The sequence below is a fragment of the Hemiscyllium ocellatum genome, chromosome 35, assembly GCF_020745735.1.
Source record: "Hemiscyllium ocellatum isolate sHemOce1 chromosome 35, sHemOce1.pat.X.cur, whole genome shotgun sequence".
NCBI lineage: Eukaryota > Metazoa > Chordata > Chondrichthyes > Orectolobiformes > Hemiscylliidae > Hemiscyllium > Hemiscyllium ocellatum.
This window is the reverse complement of record NC_083435.1, coordinates 19,796,279-19,820,982: the sequence shown is the minus strand read 5'-3', so window position 1 is coordinate 19,820,982 and position 24,704 is coordinate 19,796,279. Positions and strand designations below refer to the sequence as shown.

Genomic DNA, 24,704 nt, shown 5'->3' with positions numbered 1-24,704 from the left:
AGGAGCTGAGTTGTCCTGGCAAAATCCAAACTGGGCATAACTGAGCAGATTATTGTTGAGCAGTGCTGCTTGATAACACTGTTACGACACCTCCATTGCTTTACTGATACTAAACTAATAGGCCAGTAATTGACCACGTTGGATTTGTCCTGCTTTTTATGTACAAGACATAGCTGGGCATTTTCCACATTGTTGGGTAGATGCCAGTGGTGTAACTGTATTGGAAAATTTAGCAAGGGGAGTAGCAAGTTCTGGAGCACAAGTCTACATTACTATTGCCAGAATGAAGGAAGGGGCAATAACTGTTGCAGTGTCAAAAAGTGTGGTGCTGGAAAAGCACAGCAGGCTAGGCAGCACCCAAGGAGCAGGAGAGTCAATGTTTCCTGATGAAGGGCTAATGTCCAAAACATCAACTCTCCTGATCCTCGGAATGCTGTCTGACCTGCTGTGCTTTTCTAGTGCCACACTTCCGAACTCTGACTCTCCAGCATCTGCAGTCCTCACTTTCTCTTGTAAGTGTCCAATGTCTCCAACAGTTTCTTAATATCACATGGAGCGAATCAAATTGGCTGAAGATTGCCATCTGTATTACTGACCGCTGGGGGAGGCTGGGATAGGTCATGTATTTGGACTTTTGGCTGATGATTGCTGCGAATCTGTCAGTAATCCATTTTGAATGCAAAAAATGTAGCCTGGTTTATTCTGTTCCTGTACACTTTTGGAATTGCACAGTAGGTTTTATAAGGAGCCCTCTAGTATTGCTCAGAGTCATCATTTATAGCACCCTCCCACCATCCTGACTTCTTTCGATCTGAGTAATTCAACCATAATCCAGATGGCACAGTCTTTAATATAGCCTTTGTAATGACTGCGTAATTATAATATCATACATTTTATGAAGAAGGCTAATTTGACATTTTAAATAATAGATACAGTGTATAATATCACTGCCAGGAGATGTATGATTGCAAGCCAAAAGCAGACAGACTGGTCTGTTGTTTCAATGCCAACTACAAAGGGAAGCATGCAAAATTAGATTACAGACCCCCCCCCCCCCCTCCACCCCACCGCCGCCCTTTTATACAGCACAAAGGATTAGCAAAGATGTGAGAATTCAAGGCTTTTAAGGCAATCAAGCAGCAAATTGGAATAAACCCCCACTGGGAATTCCTGCATGACTGACTGAATTACTGGCTTGTGAGGGGGACATCTGGCCCCTGGTAACTGCCCTGAAAAAAGCACTTATTTTGTTTGGTGAAACAGTAACTCAAAGGTTAACATGGTATTCATTTTAACTTACATCTGTATAAATCCATCAGACACTTGAAAAATCAGAACTCCTAGGAAGGTCTCTGAGAGACAACATCGTCAGAGATGAGAGTGAACCTGCCATCTTTACATGCAGGTCCGGCCTGCATGTGACTGGACCTGCATGTGACTGGACCTGCATGTGACTGCCATGAGATTGACTCTTTACTACCCTCTGAAGTGGACTGCTCCTCTGATGCTGCCTGAACTGCTGTGCTCTTCCAGCACCACTAACCCAGAATCTGGTTTCCAGCATCTGCAGTCATTGTTTTTACCAAGTAGATCAATTGCAAGGGCAGTTAGAGTTGGGCAGCAAATAGAGTCAGCGTTGTACAATAAGAAACAGACCCTTCAGCCCAACTCATTCCATGCCGACCAGATATCCCAATCCAATGTAATCCCATTTGCCAGCATTTAGCCCATATCCCTTCCTATTCATATGCTCATCTAGATGCCTTTTCAATGCTGTAACTGTACCCAGCTTTACACAATATCTGACAGCTCATTCCATACACCCACCACATTCTGCATGAAAAGGTTGACCCTTAGGTCCCTTTTAAATCTTTCTCCTCTCACCTTAACCCATGCCCTCCAGTTTTGGATATCCTTACCCTGTGAAAAGACTTTGGCTAATCATCCTATCCATGTCCCTCATGATTTGATAAACTTCTATAAAGTCACTCTTCAGCCTTCTACACTCTAAGGGAAAGAAGCGCCAGCCTATTTAGCCTCTCCCGATAGATCAAGCCCTCCATTTTCAGCAGCATTCTTTTGCCAGCATTGCCCTATTCCCATAATAAAATGAAAAGGAAGAAAACACAGAACTACTGAGGAACAAGAAGCCTCTCTCCCTCAAAGCCTCCATTTACACAGGCAACCTCCAAATATTAGCCGCAGAAGTCATGGCAGCTGCTGAATTCTAACATCAAGATTTTCAACTCCTTCAACTCTTGCAGAGACAAATCCATACAATAACAGCCCTGCAACAATAGTAGACTTTTACTTTTATACTGACATTTTATCTATACTTAGGTTAAAGGCTTGTATCTGTATTTTATCAATAATTTTATTTTTATTGAATAACTTTCAACAGTAATTGTGTCATAAACTAATGCAGTATCTGGTTTGAAGTTAAAACTTTGTTACTGACCGTTTTTAAAACTCAGAACATTCAAAAAGCCGAAAAGGGAGTATACATGCCAGATAATTTCCAATTCACTTTATGCATGCATAATTTGGGTTACCAAGTTTGATTAGCGCAAAATGGAAAGAGGTGATAAACTATCTGCTGAAGATTTATGCTTCTATGCAAGAAACTGAGACGTGATAATAAACTGAACTGTTAGTCAGCCACTGAACCATACACCAGCAAGTGTCCTTTAAGATTAAATGAATAGCACAAACCTTGCTCACAGTGTGATTCGAGTATGATCATGTCCGTATCCTCACTAACTGGATTCCTCACTGTGCAGTTATAAGCTTTACTGGTAGAGTTTGAGGAAGCAAACATTTTCAACCTTCTGCCTTCGTCGGTCACATTGTGGAATTCATCACCTGTAACCTCTTCTCCTCCTGTCCACCAACTGTAGGTCACATTGCTGCCTCTTTTCACTGAACAGCTCAGATTAATATGACAGATCCCACCATGAGTCGCACTGGTGACCTGTATCAATGGCTTTGATACAGGCTCTGTTAAGAAAAAAATGTAAAATTAGCAATTGTAGAATCACAAGATATAACCAGCTAGTGCAGCATTTTGGAGACTGTTAATTCCCAGTTACCATAGTGCAATAGATTGATCATTTTAGCAGAATTAGTAAAGAACTTCCTTTGGACTTTCTTATCAAAGATAATCTAAGTTTCTCCTGCCTTTCAGTAAGAATACAGGACAGGCTCAAGAGATTGGCAAAGCCAATGCAAAATACCACAGATGCTAGAAATCTGAAACAAACACAGAATTGTGGAGAAACTCAGCAGGTCTGGTAGTATCTGTGGAAAGAGAAACAGGTAATGTTTCAGATCCAGTCTGATTCTTCTTCAGAACCCTAAAGTTCTGAAGAAGAAATGCACCACGCTGAAAGTGTTAACGCATTTCTCTCTCAGCACATGCTGCCAGACTTGTTGAGGTTCTCAAAGCACTTTCTATATTAATTTGAATAGATTAGCTGTGTTTGTTTTACTCCATGTCATTCAGTGTGAAACACCACTTGTAAAAGAAAGTATCAGAAGCTGGATCTTCCTGAATCTTTCAACAGCGTCACAGTTTGGGTGTTGGAAGGAGGCATTATAGAGGTGGAAGAATGCACAGATTTTAACAAAAACTAAGTAATTCTAATCAACTTTCTAGTTTGAATGGGTTCCCTGAAGCCTGTTATCTGTGATATAGGGGATCACAGAGACTAGCATTAAATGTTGATCTTTCCAGCAAAGGTTGCATCCACAAAACAGTAAAATGAACTGGTTCACAACCCTTAACATGCAACCAAGAAACACCTGGAAGGAATCTTCACCAACCAATTTGCAGTTTTCCAAGTTGACCCATCATATTTTCCTGAAAGATGAGTAATAAAAGCCCATCCAGAATCCCTGCAGCGTGGAAGCAGTTCATTTGGACCGTTGAGTCCACTCTGAACCACCGAATAGGAGCCCACCCAGATCAAACCCCTATCCTATCTCCGTAACTCTGCATTTCCCATGGCTGATCCATCTAACCTGCATATCTTTGGCCTGGAGGAAACCGGAGCACCGGAGCACCCGGAGGAAACCCACACAGGTGACCTTGTGCAGACTTCACACAGACAATTGCCAGAGGCTGGAATCGAACTCCAAAATTATACCAAAATTCAACAGAGCTGGGGAACTTAGATTGGGAGCAGCTGTTTGAAGATAAATCCACATTCGATATGTGGGTGGCTTTTGAAGAGAGGTTGATTAGAGTTCAGGAGAGATAAGTTCTTGTGAAACTGAGAGATCGAAATGGCAAGGTTAGGGAACCATGGATGACAGGTGAAATTATGAGACTAGCTAAGAAGAAAAAGGATGCATATATAAGGTCTAGGCTACTGAAGACAGACAAAGCTTTGGAAGAATACCGGAATGTAGGACCAATCTGAAACAAGGAATTAAGAGGGCTAAAAGGAGTCATGAGATATCTTAAGCAAACAGAGTCAAGAAAAATCCTAAAGCCTCTTTTTCATATACAAGGAGCAAAAGGGTAACAAAAGAAAGGGTTGGCCCACTCAAGGACAAAGGAGGTGGAGTCAGAGAAAGTGGGTGAGATTCTCAATAAGAACTTTGCATCAGTATTCATGATGGATGTTAAGGTTAGGGATAGATCTTTGAGTACTCTAGGACAAGTCGGCATATGAGGGAGGAAGTTTGGGGTATTCTAAAAGGCATTAAGATAGACAAGTCCACAGGTCCAGAAAGGATCTACCCCATCAACTGAGGAAAGCGAGACAGGAAATAGCTGGGGCTTTTAACAGATATCTTCGCAGCATCCTTGAACAGGGATGAGATCCCGGAGGACTGAAGAATTGCTAATGTTGTCCTTTTGTTTAAGGACCCTTTGCAGGTAACTATGAACTGGTGAGCCTGACATCAGTAGGTAGGGAGGCTGCTGGAGAAGGTACTGAGGGATAGGATCTATTCCCATTTGGAAGAAAATGGGCTTATCAGTAATGAGCAGCATGATTTTGTGCCGGGAAGGTCATGTCTTACAAACATAATAGAATTCTTCGAGGAGGTGACAAAATTGATTAATGGGGGAAGGGCTATAGATGTGTTATACATGGACTTTAGTAAGGTGTTTGATAACGTTCTCCATGGTAGGTTGATGGAGCAGGTGAACTAGCATGGGGTCCGGGGTATAAGAGCCAAATGGATAGAGAACTGGCTGGGCAACAGGAGACAGAGAGTAGTAGGGGAAGTAGGTTTCTCAAAATGGAGACCTGTGACCAGTGGTGTTCCACAGGGATCCGTGCTGGGACCACTGTTGTTTGTGATGTATATAAATGATTTTGAGGAAAGTATCAGTTGCCTGATTAGTAAGTTTGCTGATGACACCAGGTTTGGTGGAGTAGCAGATAGCGAAGGGGACTATCAGAGAATATTGCAAAATGTAGGTAGATAGGAGAGATGGACAGAGAAATGGCAGATGGATTTCAATACAGGCAAATGCAAGATGATGCATTTTTGAAGATCCAATCAAGAGCGAACTACAGAGTTAATGGAAAAGTCCCTGGGAAAATTGACATATAGAGAGATCTGAGTATTCAGGTCTATTGATTCCTGAAGATGGCAACCCAAGTCAATAAAGTGGTTAAGAAGGCATACGGCATGCTTTCCGTCATTGGACACAGTATTGAGTGCAAGAGTTAGCAAGTAATGTTACAGTTCTGTAGGACTTTGGTTTGGCCACATTTGGAATATTGTGTAAAGACCTGATTGCCACATCACCAAAAGGACGTGGATGCTTTGGAGAGGGTGCAGAGGAGGATCACCAGGATGTTGCCTGGTATGAAGGGCACTAGCTATGAAGAGAGATTGAATAGATTAGGATTATTTTCATTAGAAAGACGGAGGTTGAGGGGGGAACCTGACAGAGGTCTACAAAATCATGAGAGGTACAGACAGGGTGGATAGCAAGAGGTTTTTGCCCAGAGTGCGAAACTCAATTAATAGGGGTCATGAGAGAGAGGAAAGGTTTAGAGGAGATATGCATGGCAAGTTCTTTACGCGAGGATGATGGGGGCCTGGAATGTGTTGCCAGTTGGATGTGGTAGAGGCAGGAATGATAGCATCATTTGGGATGTATCTAGACAGATACATGAATGGGCAGGGAGCAGAGGGATACAGACCTTAGAAAATAGATGGCAGGTTTAGATAGAGGATTTGGATCAGCACAGGCTTGGAGGGCTGAAGTGCTTGTTCCTGAGCTGTAATTTTCTTCAATCTTTGTTTTTGTTCTTTGTCTCTGGCACTGTAAGGCAGCAGTGCTAACCACTGAGCCACCATGATACCCCACAATGATGAGTGAAAACTCCCATTTTTCCACAATGATAAACGAATTAATTAAATAAGACTGAATTAAAAATAGCTTTAGCATACCTCTTTGTATTGGATACTGGATAATATTCATTGATATATTGCTTAGTTACATTGTCTGTTATTCATGACAATGATAATTTGCGTTTATATAGCAAGTTTAAATGCATTGAACCACTCCAAGTGATTTATAGAGTGTTCTCAGAGGAAATTTTAGACTGAATTAAACAGGAAATACTGGGACTGAAGATCAAAAACTGGGTTGATAGCACATTGGTTGGAATGGTTGTCCAAAACCCTTGGTCAATGGTCTCATGACCAGCTCAACTAAATGTGGAATAAATAAAGTAGAATTACAACTCAGCACTTTGAAATAACTGCATTATCATAACAAATCAAATCATCTAATTCACAGACATGCTTTAGGGAAAAGAAATGTACTGTCATCATCTGGTCTTTATGCGACTCAGGACCTGCAACATTATTCTGGATCAGTGGTGCTGGAAGAGCACAACGGTTCAGGCAGCATCCGAGGAGCAGTAAAATCGACGTTTCGGGCAAAAGCCCTTCATCAGGAATACAGGCAGAGAGCCTGAAGGGTGGAGAGATAAGTGAGAGGAGGGTGGGGGTGGGGACAAAGTAGCATAGAGTACAATAGGTGAGTGGGGGAGGGGATGAAGGTGATAGGTCGGGAGGGGGGAAGGGTGTAGTGAATAGGTGGAAAGGAAGATAGGCAGGTAGACAATTCATGGGGACAGTGCTGAGCTGGAAGTTTGGAAATAGGGTGAGGTGGGGAAGGGGAAATGAGGAAACTGTTGAAGTCCACATTGATGCCCTGGGGTTGAAGTGTTCCGAGGCGGAAGATGAGGCTTTCTTCCTACAGGCGTCTGGTGGTGAGGGAGCGGCGGTGAGGGAGGCCCAGGACCTCCATGTCCTTGGCAGAGTGGGAGGGGGAGTTGAAATGTTGAACCACGGGGCAGTGTCGTTGATTGGTGCGAGTGTCTCGGAGATCTTCCCTAAAGCGCTCTGCTAGGAGGCGTCCAGTCTCCCCAGTGTAGAGGAGACCGCATCGAGAGCAACTGATACAATAATGATATTAGTGGATGTGCAGGTAAAACTTTGATAGATGTGAAAGACTCCTTTAGGCCATGGATGGGGGTGAGGGAAGAAGTATGGGCGCAGGATTTGCAAATCCTGCGGTGGCAGGGGAAGGTGCCAGGATGGGAGGGTGGGTTGTAGGGGGCATGGACCTGACCAGGTAGTCACGGAGGGAAGGTCTTTGCGGAAGGCGGAAAGGGGTGGGGAGGAAAATATATCCCTGGTGGTGGGGTCTTTTTGGAGGCGGCAGAAATGTCGGCGGATGATTTGGTTTATGCGAAGGTTGGTAGGGTGGAAGGTGAGCACCAGGGGCGTTCTGTCCTTGTTACGGTTGGAGGGGTGTGGTCTGAGGGCGGAGGGTTGGGATGTGGACGAGATGCATTGGAGGGCATCTTTACCTATGTGGGAAGGGAAATTATGGTCTCTAAAGAAGGAGGCCATCTGGTGTGTTCTGTGGTGGAACTGGTCCTCCTGGGAGCAGATACAGCGTAGGCGGAGGAATTGGGAATACAGGATGGCATTTTTCCAAGAGGGAGGGTGGGAAGAGGTGTAATCCAGGTAGCTGCGGGAGTCGGTGGGTTTGTAAAAAATGTCGGTGTCAAGTCGGTTGACATTAATGGAGATGGAGAGGTCCAGGAAGGGGAGGGAGGTGTCAGAGATGGTCCAGGTAAATTTAAGGTCAGGGTGGAATGTGTTGGTGTAGTTGATGAAGTGCTCAACTTCCTCATGGGAGCACGAGGTGGCGCCAATGCAGTCATCAGTGTAGCAGAGAAAGAGTTGGGGAGTGGTGCCGGTGTAACACTACCTTTGACTCAACAGCCATCAGAAATGAGCACTCAGTTATATTCCAAAAAGTGATCTGCCAAGGCCAATTAAGCTCAGGTAACAAAATGCTGGCCTTGCCAGCAGCACATTCCTCCTATATTTGAAAGAAAGGGCAGCTCTTATGGAGGGTCTTAAAGCATCTGCCTCATATTTATTCAAAAAAGTCAAAATACCATAAACCCGCAATTCCATCAGTTCTACATGGAGTTCCTGTCCTGATCTTGCATTAACTTCATACCATCCTTGGTCACTTTTCATCAGAGTCTGTATTTCCAGACTGTAGTCGGTGAGATTTAATTGGAACCTCTCTCTAAAGTCATTGTTACATTCTGCTGGATTGTTTCGGGCTTTGGTACAGATTTGAATTTTTCTCCCAGTGGATGAACTTTTGAAGTCCCAAGTAAGTATCACTGGGTCTGGCCATGGAATATGTACTGATAAAGCTAATGATTGTCCTAGGCTTCCATTCAGTAAGTGTGAAGACGTTGGATTCCCATCAGCCTGTGCGAGACCTGGGGAGCAGAAAAATAACAAACAATAAGTGTCTTTAATTTTGGTTAGTTTGTATTTATTGCTTTGCTAAAGGTCTTCCATTACTGCAGTTCCAAGCTGAAGCTGAAAGTATCCTCATATCTTAAGTGAAATGCATTTTGTATAGTTCCCTTCACGACAAAGCAGATGCTATTGACAATATTCCACAGATGTTGCTCCTCTCCGTGATTATTATAACAAGAGGAAGAAACTCATTCATAACCTTATCTCTTCCCTGCTTAAATTTATTCACCAACTCAACTGGAAAGATATCTCAGAGAGATGCACAAACATTAATATAGCATCAATCAGAAGCCTTGCTGTGAAATTAGATAAATCTTCAGTGTGACAGTTTCATTCATGATCATTGTACCCCAATCATCGACCCACAGCAAATCCATTAGCACAGAATGAGAATAATTTGCAACTAAACACTGTGCAGTCATCTTATAATGTAGGAAATGCAGAGTCCTGTTTTCATACATAAACAACGAGATGGTGCCAAAACAATGCATTTGATGGTGTAGGTTGAAAGAAATTATTGGTCAAATCAGAAGGGAAAATTCCACCACTCCCCACCAAAATAGCCAGGAACATCTTTCACATCTTTCCAAGAGAGCAGATAGGGCCTTAGTTTAATGAATAAAATGAAGTTACCATAATTGCAGAAGGCCATAGGCTGCTCTTTCATTTGACAGAGATGACTGGTGGTGAGTGTAAACTGATGGTCACCATGCCTCAGATGAGGGACAAGGTTCAGAAGGTGGGATCTTCACTTTGACCTCAGCTCTTGTGGAAACTGAACTCACGCTGTTAACCCAAAGGACCACCAAGAAATAGGAAATGGAGTGGGCCATTCAGCCCCTTGGGTCCACTCTACCATTCAATAGGATCATGGCTGATCTAACATTCCTCAAGTCCATTTTCCTGCACTTTCCCCATCACCCTTGATTCCCCTCCTGATAAAGAATCTATCTATCTCAGTCTTAAATAGACACAAGGACTCTACCCTTACAACTCTCTGTGGTAAGGAGTTCCTAAGGCTCTCAAGCCTCAGAAAATAAATTTCTCCTCATCTCAGTCTTAAATTGGCACTCATTTACTCTCACGCTATGCCCTCTGGTCTCAGATCCTCTGCATTTAACCTGTCAAGCCCCTTAAGAATCTTATCTGTTTTAATGAGACCACCTCTCATTCTTCTAAACTCCAGTGAGTAGAGTCCCAACCTGTTTAGTCTTTGCTCATAAGACAATCACTCCAAAGATCAAGCTTGTGAACCTTCCCTAGCCTGCTCCAATGAAATGAAACTTTTCCTTAAAAAAAGGGACCAAAACCACTCATAGTATTCCAGATGTAGTCTCGCCAGCACCTTGTACAGTTACAACTGGACTTCCTTACACATATTATCCACATTGATGTCACTCTGCATCACAAACCAGCTGTCCAGCCAACTAACCAACCTCACCAGTTTAACTATCGATCCATCTGGAAGGCTTTGAAATGTGAGTGCCATCACAGCTGACACTTCAACATTCCTGGAGATTATGGTTGGGAGTGTATTCTGGAATTTGGAAGATTGGGGTTGGAGGAAGAACAATCTCATGGAAACCAAAACTTGGTTGGGTGGGAGCTGAAAATGGTGAAAAAGAATTGCATTATAATACAAGTTCACTTCCAACCCATTCCACTGAAGGGAAATTGAGGTTATGGTCAGGCAGTGAGTAAAAGGGAGCAGTAAATAAACACACTCGCAAGACATATGTGCAATATTTAAATATGATAAAGAAGCTCCTCTTGCTCTGAGAGCATTATAGACTCATATCTATACTCTTGTCAAATTTTTACTGGCATTGTCAGCCATTTACCGATAAGATAGTAATCCTAATTATGAAACTGTTTGGATAGAAATAATCTGTAGATGGCAGTCCTGAAGTTTTGAAGTGATGAATCTGTGATGATTTTCTTTGGGCAGATTATTCTACTGTGCAATCGCCCTTGGGGAGAGGTGACAGCCTTCCATTAGCCTTCCATCCTGGATACGGACAATCCCGATGACAAAAGGCAGGTGAAGACAGCTGGATGCAGGAAGCAGACACATTCCATTTCCGGGCTATTTGTCTCACCAAATCCTCAAAATTAGACAGCATTCCCTGACCATTCCAAACTTCCCATGACCTACCCTCAATCCAAGGCCTGTAATTTCTTGACAGAGACCTCCAAACTCAAACCTTCCTCTGCTCCTGTTAATGGAATTCCCTGCTCACCTCCACTCTCAAACTCAGTCTCAGTCTGGTCTCTGCAGCATTCCTCTCAGTGTTTTATCCCCAAATCCACCTCTCTCACCCATTCCACCACTTTCAGGTGCAACTCTCCTTTGCTACCCTCCTGCCAAGTGGGGCCAATGGTCTGTATGCCCATTAGCTGCTCAAGTTCTCCTGATCTCACTTATGACAAAACATATTCATCAACCAAAAACAATACCAAAGAACTGTAAATGGTTGAAATCAGGAACAAAAACAGAAACTGCTGGAGAAACCCAGCATCTGACAGCATCTGTGGTGAGAAAGCAGTGATCATGTTTCAAATCCACTGACCCTTCTTCAGCAGATCCTGTGCTAAATTCTTTCAATTTCCCATCTTCAATCCAACCCCTCCATTCCCTCTCTCTCACTCTGCCTCTGAGTAGCAAATGGAAAAGCCCATTGTATTCAGTATTAACAGCTAATTTTACACAAACTCTTACAGCACAGAAGGAAAGCATTATATCTGTGACAGCGCTTTTAAAATGTTATCCAATTACCTCACCTCCAAACCCATAGAGGGCAAATTTCCTCATTCCTTTTTATAGTTCTTTTTCCCAATCCCTTAATTAACCTGGATGACTGTTTGTGAGACTTGCATGTATGCCCTTACATGATTATCAGTGGATTTTTGGGTTAGTTTTTAATAGTTTTATGCCCTTCCCATAGCTAGGACACACTTTCAACTTTGCACTCAAGTGTAACAAGGGTATTGTGGAAATTTAATGGAAATAAGTATTGGAAAATATGTAAAATGTGCTGTAGCTCTTCTTTGCTGGGGTTCTCTTTGCACAGAGTCAAATTTATTCCCAAATGGCTGCTAATCCAACACCCCAATATTGTATCTAGGTGGCTAATTTGAAAAACTGCTGTCTCTCTCGTTATGTTTTGAGGAGAGTGTGGCTAATTCCAGGAGTCAGGGAGTTAATTGAAATATTCTGTGCATACTTCCTACCTGCTGAGTCTGTTTCCTGTCAACCAGCAAAGATTGCAAAAGAAAGCTAGTTAGCTGTGGAAAATACACATTTTATCAAGTGACTGGGGCATGGAGCCAGTTAAAATAAGAATTCTCATCTCAAATGTGAAACTAAAATTCATCATGGAGCCATAGATTTAACACCAAAACAGCTAATGTATTTCTAATACAACGACACTACCTGGATGATACAGAGTTCACACAATCAAGTCCCTGTACATTAGATGGCTGCAGAACTGGTATAACCACAGGATATAATCATAATTTGCATAAAAGTTTGCATAAAAAGCAAATTTCTTTTGGAAGAATCATGGGGTGCTAGTTCAGTTTGTGACACTACAAAATCCCACTGGAAACTGACTTCCAGTCACATATATATCTCTGAGCTGTCACCCCAAGCTCCCTACCTTCAGGTAATTTTGGATCCAACCTCATGGGCTCTTACTATCTCTACTAAGCCATCTTATCAAAAGCCTTTCTAAATTCTACTTAGGCTACATGAAATGCATTACCCTCACCAACATTTCTAGTTCTCAAACTGTTTAATTCATCTTGTCAATCCCTACCTTCCCTTGACAAATTCCAGCTGACTGTCACTGATTGAGCCATGACGCCAAAAGTGCAGATACATTGTGTCCCTCAGAAATCTTTCTAATAATTTCCCTACAACCAAAGTCAGACTGACTGGCCAGATCCTGATCTATCCCTTACTTTTTTAATATTTCGATAATATTAGCAGTACTCCAATTGTCTGGCACATCATCTGTCTCCAGCGAGGATTTGAAAGTTGGTGCTGAGGCCCCTTATATATCCACTTTTGTTTTCCTCAACTCGCTGAGATATATTTTCATGCAGGCCTACACACTTATTCATTTCTCAGTCTGCCAAAACTCTCCAGGATCACCTCTCTCTCTCTCTCTCTCTCTCTATTTCTTCAAATATTTCACAGTCCTCCACCCTATCATCAATATTTTGTTATCCCTGGAGATAAAGGATATGGAAATTAAAGAAAAGAAAGTCTACTTTTGACAAATGAGAGGTAGAAAATAAAATTGAGAAACAAGAGGATTATTGAGGATTCACAGGGAAGGCATTTGGTATGCTGGAGGATGGGAGTGCAGCTAATATTGGGCCTTTACATATGAAAGGCTCTAAGGAGAAGCCTGGGAACTATAAGCCTGTGAGCTTGACATTGATGATAGGTAAGATGTTGGAAAGTAGGATTTACATGCATTTGGAGAAGTAAGGACTGACTAGGGATAGTCAACATGGTTTTGTGCAAGGGAAATATTGTCTCAAACCTGATTGAGTATTTTGTGGAAGTAACCAAAAAGATTGATGAGGGCAGATGGCAGATTGTTTATATGGATATTAGTAAAGCCTTTTACAAAGTTCCAATGGAAAACTAATTAATAAAGTTAGATCACATGGGATTTAGGGTGAACTTGCCAACTGAATACAAAATTGGTTTGATGGACAGACACAGAGGGTAGTGATGGAGGGTTGTTTTTTGGACTGGAGGTCTGTGACCAGCAGTGTTCCACAGCAATCAGTACTGGGGATAATTTTATTTGTCATTTATAGACACTGTTTGGATAAAAATATAGGAAGCATGGTTAGTAAGGTTGTAGATGGCAGTAAAACAATCTTTCAATCTTCCCTAGGCCTATGGGAGGTGCTAGCAAACTGGAAAATTGCAGATGCTGCCACCTTGTTTTAGAAAGGTTATAGGGATAAGCCCAGCTATTACAAACCAGTCAGTTTAATTGTTTGGGGTGCTTCAAGAAACAGTTATTCAGAACAGATTGAGTAGTGATATAGAAAAGGGGTACAGGAAATAGATTCCTAAAGGGCAAACATATTTAACCCAGCTTGCTGGAGTGATAACAGAAAGGGTAATGAACCTAATGCTGTTGACGCAGTGAACATGCTAATGTTGACTGGATATATTTTTGGGTTCGATGGAGGTCTGTAGTGGAGTTCCATGGGGTCGGTATTGGGACTCTTGCTTTTCCTCCTACTTGTTAATTACTAAGATCCCGGTGTGCAGAAGGTAATTTCAACGTTTGCAGATAACTTTGCAGACCTGTGAGAAGGAGTGTTGAACTCCAGAAGGCTGGACAAGTTGGTTGAGTGAGGCAAACAGATCTCGGATGAGGATCAGGGTAGAAAAGTTGTAGATGACTTTGAAAGGCAATATAAATAGACGGTACAATTCTAAAGGAGGTGCAAGACAAAAGGACTTGGGTATATATGTGCAAACATCACCTAGAATGGCAGCACAGGCAGAGAGAGAATTACCTGAAACTGAACAACCCAAAAAACTGTGAATGCTGGAAGTCAGAAACAAAAACTGCAATTGTTGGAAAAACTCAGCAGCCCTGCTACATTTGAGGAGAGGAATCAGAATTAATGCTTTGGAACCATTCTGAAGAAGGGTCACTGGACCCAAAATGTTAACTATGCTTTCTCTCCTCAATTGCTCTAAGACCTGCTGAGTTTTCCAAATATGTGAAGCATACAGTGTTCTTGGCTTTATTCATCAGAGAATAGAGTACAAAAGCAAGGAGGTGCTGTTGAACTTGTCCAAAACATTTGTTAGGCCTCAACTGGACAATTCTTGGTACCACATTATAGGAAGGATTTGAACACAATGGAGAGAATGCAGAGGAAGTTTACAGCAATGGTTATAGAAATAAGGAACTCCATGTATGAGAATTGATTGAAGAACTTGGAACCTTTCTTCATGGGAGAAGGCAGCTAAAAGGAGCTCTGATAGAGGTTTTCAAAATCACAAGGAGATTGGATGGTGTTGATCGGGAGAAAATTTCCTACTCATAAGAGGAATGAGGAAATGGGACACAGATTTAAAGTGATCTGCAGAAGAAGTAAGAAAGGAAAAACATTTTCACTCAATGAGCACTTAGAGCATGGACAGGCAGTGACTGCAGGTTCAACTAGACCATTGAAGAATGCGTTGGGTGATAATTTTGTTAAAAACATCAAGGATATGGGGAAAGAGCAGGAAATTTGCTTTAATTAATGATACTTTAACAAGCTGGTGCAACTATTTGGAGCCAAATGGCCTCATTCTTCAAGGAAAAACTTTTGTGACTCCACCTATGTGATTTTAGGATGTTGAAAAGGCTACATACTGTGCCCTATTCCTCCAAGATCTGTGCGGGACAGTAACTTCCTGAACAAGACGTCAATGGGTGCACGCATTGGTCAGCGATACTATTGATACATAGTCACTGTAATGACTTAGTAATTGAATAGATGAATGTCATATTGAATGACTTATTAATGGCCTTGGGTTCCACTCACGATGACTGTAGCTGCATTCAATATCACAAGCCTCAGAGCTAGTGAGGAATGAGAGGATAACATCACTACAGTTGCTAATCGGAATCACAAAACTTGTATATTGATCTCATCTGGAAAATCCAGATATAGGACTCATGTGAGGATGCCAGAATTTTTGGCTCTGACAGCCTCCAAAGCCAAATAATCTATGATCACTTACTGTCTGCGCTTACACACAAAGGATGAGCAGTCGGCAACCTGACTAGTTTACATTGAGGGCCCTGACCCAGCGTGATCTAATGGTTTTGAGCAAGAGAAGTAGAGACAATTAGATTGGGGGATGAGCATACTGAAGATGGATGTGACTAGGTGCTATTGGATTACCTGAATCAGGCCTAACCTAAAATCGTTCGCACCCACAATAAATCAAGGAGTGACACCTGCAAAGAAAATGGTGAATCTGACTGACAGCGACTGCAGTCAAGTTGGTTACAGTTAGCCACTGTCTGTATCTCATGCTTCCTAATCTGCAGGAACCACAAAAATGTTGAAGCTCAGGAGAAATGCAAACTTGTGAAAGTCCAGGTAGATTGATTACTTTGTGTGGACGGGGAGCATTTTGCAGGATCAGATGAGTGGAGCAGAAATGCAAGTAAGTTATACTTGGTCTGTATCATAACAGTGATATTCAGAATTTCTTTCCCCAGACTCTATGACTCTATTTTGTGCACTGTATATATGCTCCATCGCTCACAATCTAGAGGGCAATTCTTTTTTATTGGTGGGATAGTGTTCAGTATCGAGCCTCCCTAAGTGATTGCAAGTGGGACATGAAACACTGAAGTTTAATAATCCAATTCCTTTAACCTTCAGTTCACACAAGTATTTACAGCAGGTAAATATATGAGATCAGCACTACTGTTCAGTTCTGGCATTCAAGTCACCTTGTTCTGCCCTTCTCTCTGTCAAATTACGAAGTGTTTAATATAACTCATCACTGTCTGCCAAATGTGGACTAGCAAAAGGTTCTATACAAATTTGATATAACTAATTTTTTATTATATTCCTATAGTACCAAGTGTTTTATATGCTTTTTGTGAAGGCCTTACCAGTTCTTGCTTTATGACTCTCTGACAGCTGTTAATCCAGAACCTGACTCTAATGTTTTGGTGACATGGATTCAAATCCAACCACAGTAAATGGCAAAATTGAATTCAATGTATTTTTAAAAGTCTCCAATAGAAGAAACCTAGGCCAATTGTGGCTTTGGCAATACCATTGATTATTGAAAAAAACCCATGTGGTTCATCACAGCCCTGTGGGAGGGAAATCTATACTCCTTACCTGGTCTAGCCTACATGTGACTCCAGCCCACTCAGCAAGGTGACTGATTCTTAACTACGCACTGGGCAACTAGGGATACACAAAAAATCCCAGACTTAATGGAAACACTCATATCCCATTGGCAAATGAAACAAAAACAGCTTTGTCCTTCAGATGAATTAAATATGAACGGCTGAAATGCACAACATGTGCAGTAGCCTCTGAAGACGAAACCTATCACAGACTGGAATGTAGATAAAATGGATAAACTACAAATGCTCAAAACTGAAGTTCATCAGCCAGGGAGCTTTACATTGGCCTCAAAATACACATACTATCTTAATTATTTAATACACTGTTACACTGTAGGCAAATAAGCAAGGACAGTGGCTAAATTTAAGCACGCGATTTAACGAACAATAGATGAGATGACTGACCAAATTTATGGTTTGTCGATTATGTCAATTCAAAAGGACAATGGTCTGTTTCTGTGCTGCTTTTTCACTTCCTCCACTTTCAGGCTTTCACGCATGTGGGTGTGACTTTTGTGTAAATATTTGAAGCCCGCAGGTGCTGGGAACTGCAGTAGCCAATATCCACACGCTCCTAATTAACTAATACTGCACTATATAGCAGCTGTTTCTATTTGCTAATCTCGTATATTGGACCATGGTGTAAGCTTAAATGAGTGACACATTAAAAGTGAACATCTGTCCATGTTTTCAACAAGTATTTAGCCAAAACAAATTTATGTTTCACAAAAAACAGTGCAGTGCATTTGCACTGTATTGTTTCCTCCCAGCCTTTGAGGTACAACAGGATTTGAATAGGTATGTCAAATTCAGCCAACACCAGTTCCTGCAAAGTGCAAACTGCAACCTGAGTCACTACCTGCAGTTAGCGTAATATGGTTTCCTTACAAAGCCACTTAATGGTTTAGTTTTGCATACAGACACCTATTCCAGTTAGAACCAGTCAAAGAAGGAACTGTTGTAAGGTTGCAAACCATGAAATAGTGTAAAGAATCTGAGCGTTTGTACAGAGCTTTGTAGAGATACTGAAGGCAAGATATCACCTTCTGAAGTGGTTATGTCCATAATATGCGGCTACAAAATGCACTGCAGAATTTCACCAAACGTCCTCAGACAGCACCTTACAAACCCACGACAATTTCCACCTGGAAAGACAAGGTTAGCAGATATATGGGAACACCACCATCTTCAGGTTCCCCTCCAAGCAACACACCATCCTGACTTGGGAATTTATCACCATTCCTTCACTGTCGATGGGCCAAAAACCTGGAGTTCCCTCCCTAATGGTATTGTGGGTCAACCCACAACAAGTGGAGTGCAGCAGTTCAAGAGGTCAGCTCACCATCATCTTCTCAAGGGCAATGAGCAATGAGCAGTAAATGCTGGCCCAGCCAGTGACACACACACAAATGAATAATGGAAAATGAAATTCTGGCTGTTTACCACATATTGACGACCATTAACTGAATTTGGTCTGCTGTTTTTTATCTGTATCAAGTGCCCATCCTCTTGCTATCCCATGGGAGACTGAGGATTGAACTCTGGATGTTTAGATACTTTAAGTTAACTGTATGGCATACTTAAATGAAGCAACAGACTGTGCCAGTTCCTGAAGTATTAAACCTCATTACCACTTACTGGAGATATGAAGGAAAGTAACAAATAACTTACAGTTTGGTCACTGCATTATAGAAAGGATATGATTGCATTAAAAAGAATGCAGAGGAAATTCACCAAGATGTTGCTGATTGAAATGATCCTGCTATAAAGACAGACTAGATTAGCCAAGGTGGTATTCTTTAGAACAGAGAAGGCTGATGCGGGTATCCAATTGATGGGTACTAGGTTCTGAGGGGCATAAACAGGGTAGATAGGAAAAGCCTTTCCTTTAATACAGGGATCAAAAACCAAGGACCACAATTTTAAAGTAAGGAACAGGAGGTTTAGAGGAAATCTGAGAAATTTTGCTTCTTTACCCAGAGACTTGTGTTCTGGAACCCACTGCGTGGAAGAGTGGTAGAGGTAGGAAGCATCAAGTTAGTTCAGACTGTTTAGATGATTACTTGAAATGCCATAGTGTACAAGACTACAGGCCAGGTGCTGGGAAATGGGATGAGAACAGATGGGTGGTTGATGATTGGCACAGACATGATGGGCCAAAAGGTCTCATTCCCTGCTGTAAAGCTCCATGGTTTCATGGTTTACATCATATTTCATGACCTCCGTATGTCCCACAGTGTTTTACAGCCAGAAAAGGACTTTTTGAAGAGGGACAGTGTTTTAGTGTGTGTTCTGAAGAAGGGTCACCGGACACACAATGATAACTCTGCTTTCTCTCTACAGAGCTGAAAATGTGTTGTTAGAAAAGCGCAGCAGGTCAGGCAGCATCCAAGGAGCAGGAGAGTCGACGTTTCGGGCATAAGCCCTTCTTCAGGAAGGCTCATGCCTGAAACGTCGACTCTCCTGCTCCTTGGATGCTGCCTGACCTGCTGCGCTTTTCCAGCAACACATTTTCAGCTCTGATCTCCAGCATCTGCAGTCCTCACTTTCTCCTTTCTCTCTACAGACACTACCAGACCTGCTGTGATTATTCTCCTATTTCTGTTTTTGCTTCATTTCTTTCCTTGTTTTTTTTTGCATTATCATGAGCTGTTTCAGAATATACAGAGGATGAGAGTGGGGTGAAAATGAATCTGTGCAGAAGTGAAACAGATAAAGTAGACAAAATACTGAATTAGTAGAGATAGGTAGCCACTGAGCTTGTGTATTGTTGTGTAATATGGATCCAGAGCACTTAACATCATCAGCAATCAGATTAACTGACAAGTTACGTTTCCATATTTTGGATAGTTCATGTCTCAAAATCATTGCATCCTTCCCCCACTTGGTTTTAGAGGTGTAGCCGGTCCTGTATGTATTGGAAATTTAGTCACATTAGGAAAGAAATTACGTGCCAAAAATCATGCCAAATATATCTAACTCTAAAACCTCCAAAACTACTCCCAAAGACTTGATTTGAAGATGCTGGTGTTGGACTGGGGTGTACAAAGTTAAAAATCACATAACACCAGGCTTTAGTCCAACAGGTTTATTTGGAAGCACTAACTTTCAGAGTGCTGCTCCTTCATCAGGTAGTTGTGGAGTATAAGATAAGACACAAAATTTATAGGAAAAGTTTACAGTGTGATGTAACTGAAATTAAATATTGAAAAAGATCTGGATTGTTTGTTGTTTCTCATCGTTTAGAATGAACATGTTGGTTTCAGTTCTTTCGCATGTAAATTGCAGAACTTTTTTTAAAGTTACATTCTCAAGTGAACTTTAACAATAGGTACCATGTTAGCCCAGATAATGCATTTAAGGAGTAAAGTGCCCTGTGTGAGACTGTCCATGCCACAATGTTCAGACTGATTCTAATCTAAAAAAACAGACTTACAGAATCTTACATGGATTCATGCAGTTTTTGAGCAAAATAAAATGTAATTCTGCAAGCACAAATTCACCCCAAAGACTTGACTTTGTAAATTGTAAAATGTGAACTCCCAGCATGGGTGAGAATGGTCACCATTTTGAAACATGAAAAATGTAACATAATTAAATCATTTTAAATTTAATTTTACTGTAACAATCAGTCTTACAAATATATTTTATCCACAATCATTGAATTTTAAAATCATTGAACCCATTGTTTACAGCATCCTGCATGCAATACACAGTCCATCAGATTGATTCTCTTTGGCCATGGCAGCACCAAAGCAATCTCACTCTCGATCAGATGTGGTGATTCCATTTTAAGAAGCCCCCCCTTCTTAACAGAGAAAGGTCATCTTACTCTCCATTTGCTGAGTTTGATATTAATTCATCAAGATCCTATTAACAGCGTCAATAATATCAATTCAGAACATTAATAAGCTGCAACATTACAAAGGCCACTTGGGCATCTATTCAACTTGACTCATTCTCTTCCATTCAACTCTTGTCATCGACGTGCGTGAAAAAATTCTGCAGGACGGTTAACAGTGATTTTATTTTTGAAAGTTACTATAGGCCTCAATATTGAACAGGCTGTTATCACTGTATATGTTCTCATGCATTTTGATTTTACTGTTTTGAACCCTTCCAAGCAAATGTCAAAGGTTGAACATACAGAAATTCACAGGCGCTTCATCTATATTGGTATGTGACTAAATGGGTTCTTGTGTGGTGACCACTTCCTGACAGGGGGTTACAGATAGCACAGTTGTCTGGCCAGCTGAGTTTAGATATCACAGTGACGCCAATACCACAGATTCCATTCCTGCATCGCTCGGGTTACAATGGATGTCTTGCTTTCTTAACCTCAGCCCTTGCCTGAGGTGTAGTGACGCTCAGATTAAACTGACCATCGGCCAACTGTCTCTCTAACGTTACTATGTAATGATGGTGACTTTACCTTGACCACTTCCTGGTGAATTAGTGGAAACTGTTCATTTTACGTGAAGGTATGTTGGTAGATTCTAAGTAATTACTGTCTGCTGCTGTAACACCAAACGACTATGATCCATAAAGCAGCCACAAGGTCTCGTCTCTGCTCATCACCATTTAATGCAAAATCTTCTCTTTCTGGGTATCTATTAAACTCCCACTCATCTTTGCATACACAACCTCTGTCATTTCCCCTTGATCTCCTTTGACAAATACAGAACATAAAATATGTATACTTAAGTTGACAGATCAAGGCTGAGAACAAATACAAATATTGAATTTCATAGGTAAGAGGTTGTGAGGAAGTGATTTGCGTCAGACTGATACAAAATGATGATTTTAGCATCAAGAGAAAGTTGTCTTCTGCTAGATTAATCTACATCGCATGATCTGAAGCACTATAAGTAGTTTTGATTCCCTGTGTGAAGCTTGAACATTCTCCCCATGTCTGTTTGGGTTTCCTCCCACAATGCAAAGATGTGCAGGTCAGGTGATTTGGGCCATGCTAAATTGCCAATCGTGTTCAGGGATGTGTAGGTTAGGTGCATTATTCAGGGGGAAATGTAGAGTAATAGGATAGGGCAATGGGTCTAGGTGGTTTACTCTTCAGAGGCTCCATGTGGACTTGTTGGGCAGAAGGGCCTGTTTCCACACTATAGGGATTCTATGATCGAATTAAGGAACGATAAAAAGATCATTTTATTGGAGGTAACTCAGAGAAGTTTCACTAGGATGATCTCTGGTATACAGGGATTGTGTTTTGACCAAAGACTAAACAGGTTGAGACTATACTCACTGGAGTTCAGAAGAATGAGAGGTGATCTTGTTAAAGGATAAAGGATTCTTAAGGGGTTTGGTGGGGTAAATGCTGAGAGAATGTTCTCCTCATGGAAGAGTCTCAGACCAAAGAGTCTCAGGAGTGCAAATTTAAGTAACAGATGGTTGAGAATTTCTTCTCTCAGAGAGTTGCAAGCTTTTGACATTCTTTGCTAAAGAGAGCTGAGGGGACAGAGTCCCTGTGTATATTTAAGGCTGAGATAGACAGATTCTTGATCAGTCAGGGAATCAAGGGTTACGGGAAAGGGCAGGAAAGTGGACAGAAGAAATATTGATCAGCAATGATTCTATTGAATGGTGGGCTAAATGGCCTACTCCTGTTCCTATTCCTTCTGGTCATATTTGCTCGTATTAATAAAGGTTGGCAAAATTGTTCCATATTCTTTGAGGGAAAGTAATGTTAATCTGCAGCTGAAAAATGAATGACTGATCAAGAACAAAAGATGCTTGACTGTTGCTTGCATGGTCAATGTTTCCTCCACCCTACATCAGCATTTCTCATTTGTTTCAAGGCCTTTCAATTGTAATTCAACTGTATTTGAGGCCAACCTACATCATTTCTTTGGGCCTTAGGCTGGATACAAGGATGGGCACAACAGAAATGCCTGAAGTGAGTATTCTAAAAGTTAGACCCCTCTGCACAGAGAGTGTGGCGAGAAAACACAGCCCCCTTTTAATGGGTTTTGGAGGGATACAGGCCAAGTGCTGGCAGGTAGCACTAAATTGGGTTGGGAATCTGGTCAGCATAGACGGGTTGGACCGAAGGGCTGTTTCCGTGCTGAACATCTCTATGACTCTATGATTTGTTCAGGGCATTTGCATTTTACTTACTGGACTGCCATGCATTGTCCAACTCAAATTACCCTTCAGCTGCAGTGAGCTGCCTTCTTGAACAGCGGTGATGGTACTCTCCAGTGGTGCTGTGAAGACGTTACAGAGTGTTGATTCAGTGACAATGAAGAAACAGGCTCTCAGAGGTAGTGGTGGAGGCGAATACAATTTTGTCATGGATGGGATAGGTATGGAGGGATACAAACCAAGTGCAGACAAATGGGACAAGATTAATTGTAAAAACTGAACAGCATGGACAAATTGAACTGAAGGGTCTGTTTCCATGCTGCAAACCTCTATGATTCTATAAGAGAGGTAGAGTTCCAAATGAGGAGGATGGGTAGCTTGGAGGGAAAGTAGTAGTTTCATAGAACATAGAACAGTATAGCACAGTATAGGTCCTTCAGCCTGCAATGTTTTGCCAACCTTTTTAACCTATTTTAAGAACAAACTAACCTACATGCCATGCGTTTTACTATCATCCATATGCTTACCCAAGAGTCGCTTAAATGCCCCTAATGTATCTGACTCTACTACCACTGCTGGCAGAACATTGCACACACCCACCACTCCTTGTGTAAAGAACCTGCCTCTGACAGCTCTCCTAAACGTTCCTCCAACTATCTTAAAACTATGCACCCTCATGATAGCAATTTCCACCCTGGGAAAATGTCCCTGGTTATCCATTTTACCTATGCCTCTCATTATCTTGCACACCTCCATCAAATCACTTCTCATCCTTCTTCACTCAAATGAGAAAGGCCCTAGCTCCCTCAACCTTTCTTCATAAGACCTGCCCTCCAGTCCAGGCAGCATCCTGGTAAATCTCCTCTGTGCCTTATCTAAAACTTCCACATTTCCTATAATGAGGCAACCAGAACTGAACACAATATTCCAAGTATAGTCTAACCAGGGCTTTATAAAGCTCTTCAACTCAATCCTCCTGCTAATGAAAGATATCACACCTTATACCTTCTTAACAACACTATCAGATTGGGTGGCAACTTTGAGAGATCTATGGACGTGGACCCCAAGATCCCTCTGTTCCTCCAAATTGCCAAGACCCCTGTCTATAATCTGCATTCAAATTCAACCTTCCAAAGTGAATCACTTTACACTTTTCCAGATTGAACTCCATCTGCCACTTCTCAGTCCAGCTCTGCATCCTCTTAATGTCCTTGTGTAACCTACAACAGTCCTCCACACTATCTACAATTTATATCATCAGCAAACTTACTAATCCACCCTTCCACGTCCTCACCCAAGTCATTTATAAAAATCCCAAAAGCAGATGTCCCAGAACAGATCCTTGTGGAACACCACTGGTCACTGAGTTCTAGGCTGAATACCTTCCATCTACTACCACCCTCTATCTTCGATGGGTCAGTGAATTCTGTATCCAGACGGACAAATTTCTTTGTATCCCATGCCTCCTTACTTTCTGAATGAGCCTACTATGGGGAACCTTATCAAATGCCTTGCTAAAATCTATGTACACCACATCCACTGCTCTACCTTCATCAATGTGTTTTGTCACATTCTCAAAGAATTGAATAAGGCTTGTGAGGCATGATCTGCCTCTCACAAAGCCATGCTGACTATTTCTAATCAAACTCTGCTTTCATTGCCCTTGTCTTACTGGGTGAAAGTGAGGACTGCAGATGCTGGAGATCAGAGCTGAAAATGTGTTGCTGGAAAAGTGCAGCAGGTCAGGCAGCATCCAAGGAGCAGGAGAATCAACGTTTCGGGCATGAGCTCTTCTTCAGCTTGTCTTACTGGTTGCCTTAATTTACAAGTTTAGAAAGATTTGTCAAAGGACCCAGAGTG

The 24,704-nt window shown here is 41.7% G+C and overlaps 1 protein-coding gene across 4 annotated transcripts in view; it reads right to left on the bottom strand.

Annotated features, from left to right (window-relative positions):
• The window catches only part of LOC132832450 (SLAM family member 9-like), a 57,881-nt gene that overhangs the window by 15,712 nt on the left and 17,465 nt on the right, over positions 1-24,704 (bottom strand). For all 4 annotated transcript variants that reach the window (XM_060850461.1, XM_060850460.1, XM_060850459.1 and 1 more), the window contains exons 2-3: positions 8,451-8,789; positions 2,713-2,997 (exon numbers count right to left, since the gene is read on the bottom strand). In XM_060850461.1, coding sequence (XP_060706444.1) covers positions 2,713-2,997; positions 8,451-8,789 — 624 coding nt within the window. The remainder of the gene's footprint in view (positions 1-2,712; positions 2,998-8,450; positions 8,790-24,704) is intronic.